The following is a 9,216-nucleotide window of genomic DNA, read 5'->3' as shown; positions in this document are numbered from 1 at the left end:
TAGCATTTATCAAGTCCTCTCTCTCAAATTTGCAGTGAAGCATTACAAGCATGTGAAAGGATAAGTGGAGGGTCCACAAACTTCCATGGGTAGTATACACAATGAGAGAGGTTCAACCATAGGCTTCACGCAATTAGGAGAGTTGGATGAATTTCTATTACGATATTGGATCAATGGAAGAACCCAAGAAACACATTACATGAATGCAAATGGTGACAGCAAAACCAGGCACGAGTTTAATGAGACATGGATCGAAAAATTTCCCAAAAGTGGATGAATAAGTACGATGGGAACGGAGATCCGCATAACCACTTAGCCACACTTACACAATTTCTTAGAGGCGAGAAAATCTATAACTTCCATACTCAATGTGAGGGATTCGGATTGACGCTTATAGAAAAAGCTTTAACCTGGTTCTGGAACATGGATAATGGCACGATAACTGACCTACCCACTTTGGCTGGTAGTTTTGTAGCAATATTTTAAAAAATGAGAGTCAAATATAACACTATTGCTCAAATTTACACATTCAAGCAAACAATAGGGGAACTGTATGAGATTGCACGAGCAGATTTGAAAAATATGTTGCACGATGTCCTAGGAAGGAGTTACCTGGACAAGAAAGACTAGTATCCTTGTTTTTGGAGGTACTTCTCAACAAAAACTTGTATGCTTTATATAGTATGAACATGTGACATTAGATGTTTGCATACGTAATATGATAGATTTTGGAGATGATTGCATGATCTTTTCTAAACAAGAGGAAGGGTCCGATACAAGGAGTGAGTGGATGACTACAATAGACACCACCATTGACATGATCAAGAGGTGAAACCTTCTCACCGGGAAACTCTAATGAGTGAAGACACAAGTGCATCAGCTCGCTAGAATAAAAAATGCCTATCACCATGCGGGTTCAGCATTAGGGATTATTTTATTATATATTTTCTCACATTTTTACATATAGAAGGGTGTTGAAAAAAAAAAATTGATTTTTTTTTAATAGATTGAATAAGAAAGGGGTCCGTTCTATTGGTGAAACATTCACAGCTAAGAGGTTTTATAAATAGTCCTTGAATGCATGTGATATATAGGTTTTACGTAGTGACTCCCCGAGTGCATCCTCACTCTCACAATCTAATTGTCAACTACAAGGAAGTGGTAACTTCCCAAGCAAAAACTTCTTAGGTTATACCTACCCGAGGCCTAAGAATTTATAGAACAACCAGAAAAAACCATGCCAAGCTTCATGCAACCCATGAAGCCAAAACATATCTTAGCATAAGAAGCTTTTAAAAACTCCAATTGAGAATTATTGTTAAGGGTTTGTAGACATTGGTAAGAGCATTGAATCTCTGGTAAGACCGCCCTAGAATGGTTTCAAAAGAAGGAACATAGAAGTCTTGTGGTAACAACTTTCACACCTAGAAAACTAATATTAAATTTCAGTTAATGAAGAAAGGGCTATGGGAGATCATAAGGGAATAACGATTCTAGGCCACACACTCGAAAAGATTCAATTTAAGGGTTGAACTCTTTCGAGTTTCTATAGGATGCTTACATTCACCACATAAGGGATTGCAAGTTAGCCCAAGAAGCTTGGAATATTTTAGATGGAATCTTTGGGGCTACAAGGAAGGTATCAAATATTACTATATTCATCCAATTTTTTGGGATAGAGAAGGACCAGTCCACCAACATATCAACCCCTTAACAATTTCAAAAGCTTACTTGCACAACTAATTGGAATCAATAAACAAATAGAGAATGATATTAAAATAGTAAGTTCAATCAAGAGTATCTCTAAGGTCGATAAATACTCAAGTCTGGCTATAACATTGACAATTTGCTCGGACCAAAACTAAAAGAAGTAGAGGCTTTATTACTTGAAGAGGAAAAACGCCTCACCAAGAAGACAAAGGCTATTACTAGTAGTAGTTTGTACTCAGGTGGTAAAACTTATGAGAAGAAAGGAAAAAGTTGTAGCAAAAGTCATCCCCTTGCAATTACTATAGTAGTTTGTACTCAGGTGGTAAAACTTATGAGAAGAAAGGAAAAAGCTATAGCAAAATATTACTATATTCATCCATTTTTTTGGGATAGAGAAGGACCACTCCACGAACATATCAACCCCTCAACAATTTCAAAAGCTTACTCGCACAACTAATTGGAATCAATAAACAAGTAGAGGATGATATTAAAATAGTAGGTTCAATCAAGAGTATCTCTAACGTCGATAAATATTCAAGTCTGGCTATAACATTGACAATTTGCTAGGACCAAAACTAAAAGAAGTAGGGGCTTTATTACTTGAAGAGGAAAAACGCCTCACCAAGAAGACAAAGGCTATTACTAGTAGTAGTTTGTACTCAGGTGGTAAAACTTATGAGAAGAAAGGAAAAAGCTATAGCAAAAGTATCCCCTTGCAAAAAGAACAAGATAAAGCCATAATCTTACATCAAACCTTAGTCTAGCATAAAATGTACCTTTTGTAGTAAACTCAACCCACCGAGGAGAATTGCTTCCAAAAGCAAAACATTAAAGCACTTCTCGTAGAGGAACAACAAGAGGAAGAAGTCAAAGGACATGAGGAAACTGCAACAATAGTCGAAGATGACCTCCTTCAGTCGATGATGATTGGACATTCTAAATTTTACATCAACAAATGTGTTGATAGGTCTGTGAATGTCTGATGCCTTCCTTATCACCCTTTTCAATCTCAAAACCTGGAAAGCTTTATATATGTTGCATTCATCGATATTGAGAACCGTCCAAAGACATATTCATTGATAACCTTGGATGTTGTATCCTTGCCATCAATAAGCCTTGTATAACTCCCTAAATATGAGAATGAAAGCAAGATTGATAAGAAACACTCACACATTCTATGGCTAAAACCCAAAAACTTAGTTAATATTTAAGTGTGCACATATCTCTAAGCATAAATAAGCTAAGAGGTTTTTTTCTATGTTTATAGGTTTTTTACTCCTAGAATAGGTCGTACATAATGTGCATTTCATCTAGCTTAAATCACTCCCCCTACTCCTAAGTTTCTATTTGATAGTTTCACCTCTTGTTTCTCATTGGAGCATCTCATTGGAGCAGCACACTAGATTATCTGTCGTTGGTCCTTTGTTATAGGGTGTGACCACCCAACTAGGAGCACTTATGTAAAGGCCACATTTCCCTTTTGTATCTTGGCTACACAGGAATTCTACTTTACTTTGCCGTATAGTCTTCTCTTAGTTTATAGGAGTGTGTTCTTTGGTAATATTGTGTTAAAATAATGATGTTTACTTATGGTTTAGCTAAGTATGATTACTTCCTGACTATTCTAGCTAGAATAGCTACCTAATTCAACGAATTAGCAATAAGATGAGAAGGTGAGAGTACACACTCCTCTTAAAGTGAGTATGATTAACTCCTTCATAATTCCAAATATATCCTTTTTCTTGCCTATTTTGAAAATGGCTAAATGCAATTGGTAGGAATTTTTGAAACCCATCAAATGGTTCCTATGCCAAAAATAACACAAAATAGACAACTCCATGGTAGTGGGGGAAATAAAAATGGACAGCGATACACAAGGGCCAAGGTGGCATGGGGATACTGGACCCATGCTACACAACGAAGCCATGCACGCAAAACTAGTAGTCTCCTAAAACAAATCAAAGGCAGGATTCAATGATCATGGCTTGGGATATGATTGACAAAGTAGAGCTTTTCTTGCAAGGAGGCTAAAGTGCATGAAGAATTCTAGCTTCAAGCTAGATTTTTCTAAAGCTAGGAGGTTGCACAAGGGAGCTACTAAATGCAACAAAGCAACATCGTCATTGGAATGGAGGGAGACCTTTGCTCCATCTTACACTGGTCCCCTTGGCTCTCCAAGCTAAAAGGAGGATACCTTTTGGAGGGCAGTTTAAATAACAAAGGGATCTCCAAGGTGGCACATTTATGAGGCGATGACAACTTCGACCGGAAGAATGTGGACCAATTGGTGGTGAAACATAGTTTGAATTTGAATTAAAGACTATTGATTAGCAAACTCAGAATTTTTGTGCAATAGTCCAATGCTTGCAGCCAAGACAAAGCTCAACTAGAAAGCTTGACATTGACCCAAAGATATAATTTTTACACTTTTTAAAATGTTGAGAGCATATAATGAGCTTATTTATGAAGCATATTGGTTCACTCTCCTCATCAAATTGTTGAGGGTGAATTGGTCAAAAGAGAAGTGGTTGAAGAGTGTAAACAACATTTGGGAAGTAAAATGGCCAAGCTCAAAGAACATATTCATCTCGAAAACAATGGGCTATCCCAATTGGAAATAAGATTCTTGTTGGAGGGCTTGACACATACACTTGCTCTGGGTGCAAAGCAGCTTTGGAGGATCCCTTGCATCTGTTTAAAGACTTCCCTTCCTCACGAAGTCTTTTTTTGTGAATGGGTGCAGATGACATGGAAGGTACTCTTCTTTAGGAATGACTACATTATAGGAGGGAGAATATTTCAAAACCAAGAAATTTTGATGTGCACACAATTGGCCAAATCTGCTATCTAAAGCAAGTTTGAAAAGCCTTGAATCTTGGGATTTTTGAGAGAAACATTGTGGTAATTCAATTTAATGATACTGTTTGTGAAAGCATTATGCTTACATATTTAATAGGATGGTCAAGAGCCAGGTCAGCTCCGCAAGAAACCGAAGAATGGAAACACATACTAATAGCATCGAGACTGCTCAAGGTATACCCTCTAAGGGAGACCATCCCGTTGATCTACAACAAGAGTTGCTAGATGAGGAAAAAACCAACGTCTCTTGCTTATGAATTGTACAACCCCTTTTTGGAAATATTGTCCCCTCAAGGCACGTGTAGTGCTTGAGGTTCACTGTACATTTTTTACATAGAAAATATAAAATCTTCACTCACAATTGTAAGTGTTGCCCAAAAAACGAGGTAATCTCGAGCATTGCCCCAAACCTATCTCCTACATTATTACAAAGCTACAAGGAGAAAAGATTACAAATTAGCACAAACGCAAGGGCCACACAACATATAAGTTATCAATCTCATAAAGGTTAAAAAGCAAAAGAGTACCATATAACACTATTTTTTATTATGCTTTCAGATGTAACATGTCATTGGTAGTTGATTCAATAGCTCGGTGACAAGGTGATCACAAAAAATGGGTGGACAGAATGAATGAGAACAAGCTTATAATACTTTGACAAGAAATTAACATAAAAAGAATACTAAGTAAAACCATAAGTGGGAGCTCCGCTTATACTCCAAGCAGATGTATACCACTATGCTGCTACACCTGCCACAAGCTTTGCACATTGTTCTTTTGTTGGGATGAACTTGAATGAATCAAGCTTGGTCTACAATGCATCCATACACACTTCACTAATTATAATGCCAACTATGCATATATTGTTGCTAGACAATGCTTGAGGAATGTGCCTTAGGAAGTGGTCACATCATTCATAGTTATAAAATACTTCTTGGAATAACCATGCCTCATGCAAGGTCACACATACATCAGTTATTTGTCTTATTTGCAAATGTGAAAGGCCTTTTGTAACTATGTCGATTTTGGCATAGTTGTATCATTGAGATCTTACTCATAACTATGCTTCAGGTGACCAAAACACCACAACATTACCTTGCAATTGAAATTCAATAATGCCAGCTAGGAGCAAGGGTAAAGGAAACATCCCCCTAAAACTACAGTGTCAGAATGTTGAAAAATCACCTTAATTTGAAGAAAAAAAAATCCTCTGAAAAAGCTAAGATGCATATGGTTAGTAAAATGATTTTTTCAACTTGATTGTAGAAGATGAACATAATCTTTGGATAATTTTTCTCTCACCATGATGAACTGAATTTGGTCTCAACTTAAAAATGCAACGCAAATTACTTTAAAAGTTCCAAACAAGTGCTTTGATTAGTGTGATACAGGTTGAGCAAGTGAGATTAAGGGGATCTTCATGATCCTTTAAGAAACATGTAGAAAAACAAGTTAGGAAATAAAGGAAAGATTCACAATAAGCCAACATTACTTACATGATTCAATACAGATTTCAGATTTATGTGACAGAAAGGGGCTGAGAGAGGGGAAGGTTCCATGGAAGATTATCTGAAATACTCATCAACCATCGTTGATGAGCCAGCAAATTTGGACTATCCATGGAACAAGCTTGAGAGATGGCATTTGCAAGGGTCTCACTGCAAAGCCCACCATGGCAGCTACTCGCCGTGTGACGAAGCTTGTCATTGCCTTGTTGGTCAGACTCCGCATTGTCAACGATCGCAGCCCTAATCAGCTTACCATCCATACCGTCAGATTTTTTGAAGCTTGTAAAGGCCTTCAATGCCACCTCCATCACCTTGTCCTTTTCTCCTTCTTTGCTACACATTTCTGCCTCAGAGCATCCCCCAATCGCTTTGTCCTTATCTCCTTCACTCCACATTTCTGTCTCCGAGCACCCCCTTGTCACCATCTCTGGCTCCCTGTTCAGAGCATCTCTGCATATTTCATCATCTAAAGCACCAAGTGTTTGTTCTGATACTATGTTTTCATCCTCTACGTGCATTCTAGCTAGAGCTTTGGTACCTTTTACCTCATCACTATGACCTACAATAGCTACACCTGCATCAGTTTTACCATGAACATCTAAACTACCTGTAACATTAGCTAAATATCTGTGATTACCAACTGCATTATACACACTACCTCCATCGTCTGAAAATCCCTCACTTTCTATAAAACTGGCCTCACTATCTGCAAAGCCATCTGAATGACTAAGATCAACAACACATGGGCTCCGGAAGTGATCTTCGCTTGGTGCAAAACACATAAATGATGATTTATCCTGTGCACAATGCCTTCGTAAGGAAGCTTCAAATGCGCGACGCTCATATTGCTCCTCTGCTTCCTCTTCGGAGATGACCGAGAGAAGCTTTGTGTAAGCTTTGTGAATGAGATGAGAAAGCCTCAAAGCCGAAGACCTGGCTTCCTCCTTCACAGTCTTCATGTCCCTGCTTCTATCCTGGTAGGTACAATTCTCAACAAATAGTGCAGCCTTATCTGGACTGTGCTTCAGAGAAAGCAAGAGATATGCTTTCTCAACGTCTTCCATACTACAATGCTGGGGCAAGTCGAGGATTGTGCGTGCAGCCAGAGAGCATGTTCGGCTGCAAAGTCTACGCCTTGTCGCCATGATCTTGCTGTTGATGTAGTCAAGGCTGCCCATGATATTCACAGCAGACAAATCGTCTTGCCCAGACGACCGCCGGAAGGCTGACCAATCAGCTGATGCCTGTTGGCGTCGAAGCAATGCATCATATATCATCTTGAGCTGTTGCAAATCAAGAAGACACTCAGAAAAGCTCTTCACCATCTCATGCAAAGAGGCCCTCACACTCAGAGCCTTGGTGCAGCGGGGGTTAAGTGCAAGAGTTCGATTGCAATCCGCAATCGCATCAACCACACGGCCGGTTGCTTGGAATGCAATTGCTCTGTGCAAGTAGCAGTCCTCAATAAATCCAGGAGGAGTGCTCCTTGGATTGTCAAGAATCTTGGTAAAATGGCGTACTGATTCAGTATAGAGACCAGCCTCTAGTGCTGCCTCCGCTGCTGCACGGCGCCGAAGAAGAAGCTTGATATTAGCTAGCATGTGGTTTACAAGGTCAAATTCTGCAGAATGCATTGTTTCGAAGCTAATTTCTGAGCAGAAATTATCATCCCGCATGCCATTACTGTACCGCCTTGATGCTGCAGAGGCAGTTCTCTTGCCACTTTGCAACAACAGCATGGCATCCTCCATCATACCCAAGTGGCAACAGGCTTGGCCAAGTACGAGGTACCTCCAGCCCAGGCCTTCCTTGGGTTCCCCTTTATACGACCGTGGAGATAGCTTCTGCCGAAGCTTTGAGATAGAGCTTTGTCTCCACCACTCTGGCGAGCCCTCACCATGAAATCTTTGTACTCTCTCCCAAGCGAGCATGGTACCAGAAGATATTCTGCGTCGGAGTTTGGTGACCGAAACTTGCCTCTGCATGTGTGTTTCCTCTGCAAGAGTAGGCTGTTTCAATGTCACATTCACATGTTCCTCTGCAAGTTTCTCACCCGGGAGAAACTCGTGAAGCAATTCGACTACCTCTTTGAAGCGCTTTAAGTAGAGCAAGACTCTGGCCTTCAGCTCCAAGGCCTTCTCCAAATTTGGATGAAGCTCAAGAGCAGTGTCCAGATGCAGCAAGGCTCCCTGAAAATCTTCACGCTTACCTGTTGAAATAAGCTCCTTGGCATATCGAAAGTTTTTCTCTGCTAACTGCCAACAAACAATTTAGAGAAAAAGTTAAGTTAGCCATGGCAAAACAGCCTTCAAAACGGATGCAAGTGCTTCAGTTTGCATGCTGGTGGATGCTCGTTGCAGTATGTATGCGTGTTTGACATGATGGGAAAACTGTGTATGTGTGTGTGCGCGCGCGCGCGCGTGTGTGTGTGACACAAAATTGTCTGTGTGCCAGCTCGTGTGTGTGTGTGTGTGTGTGTGAGAGAGAGAGAGAGAGAGAGAGAGAGAGAGAGAGAGAGAGAGAGAGAGAGCGCATTAGAACGTAATTAAAACGAAGTCGTACCTGAACGGTTGTGAAGCAACAATGGCGCTTAAGCGAAGTGAAAGGCGAGGAGGACATCGCTACAGAAGCAGAGAGGAGAAAGGCTGAGGAGAGTACAGAAAGCAGCTATGGCGGGATCCAGGAAAACAGGTCCTCTAGGCTCTAGCTCGTAGAGAGGGGAAAAGGGCAAACTACTCGGCGATGGTGTACTCCGTGCTCATGAAGAGCACAACAGAGTGCGTTAGCATAGTAGAGGAGACAAGAGGAAGGCAAGCAGGGACAGCTGCCTTTCACGTCGTGCAGGTGATGACCATCTCCACTCTCTCTGCGGTTAACAAGCGAGGTTCATGGGTTGTGTATAAAAGAGAGCGGGTGTGTGTTGATGGTGTGTTCGGAGGCAAAAGTCAAAAATCCTTTTAGTAACATTTTGCGGCTCGTTTTCAAAATTTAATTTTCAATCCTCCAATTTTCCAGTGGAAAAGGCAAGCCCATATGCAAGTAGTAGTATGTCAGGCTACAATTACTGTTTTCAGATATTACTCAGATAGATTCAGGTGATTTTACAGCCCCAATTACCCTAACTAGTCTGGCCGGCGGC

The 9,216-nt window shown here is 40.3% G+C and overlaps 1 protein-coding gene across 1 annotated transcript; it reads right to left on the bottom strand.

Moving 5' to 3' along the window:
• Positions 1–6,029: 6,029 nt before the first annotated feature.
• Positions 6,030–8,991, bottom strand: LOC147422064 (uncharacterized). Its single transcript, XM_086503342.1, has 2 exons — positions 8,640–8,991; positions 6,030–8,332 (listed from the first exon to the last, which is right to left on the bottom strand). Exons 1-2 carry the CDS (start codon positions 8,694–8,696, stop codon positions 6,089–6,091), a joined length of 2,301 nt encoding a protein of 766 aa, XP_086359468.1. The 5' UTR covers positions 8,697–8,991; the 3' UTR covers positions 6,030–6,088.
• Between the last annotated feature and the right edge of the window lie 225 nt (positions 8,992–9,216).

The sequence above is a fragment of the Adiantum capillus-veneris genome, chromosome 27 (genome assembly GCF_014529385.1).
Source record: "Adiantum capillus-veneris isolate H3 chromosome 27, ASM1452938v2, whole genome shotgun sequence".
Lineage (NCBI taxonomy): Eukaryota > Viridiplantae > Streptophyta > Polypodiopsida > Polypodiales > Pteridaceae > Adiantum > Adiantum capillus-veneris.
The sequence above is the reverse complement of the archived record's forward strand: the minus strand, read 5'-3'. Positions and strand labels throughout refer to the sequence as shown.

Excerpts from the sequence above, each read along its gene's own strand:
- LOC147422064 (XM_086503342.1), bottom strand. The coding sequence starts at position 8,696 with ATGTCCTCCTCGCCTTTCACTTCGCTTAAGCGCCATTGTTGCTTCACA. Across the intron at positions 8,333-8,639 it reads GTTGCTTCACAACCGTTCAG|TTAGCAGAGAAAAACTTTCG; the intron begins GTACGACTTCGT and ends GTTTGTTGGCAG.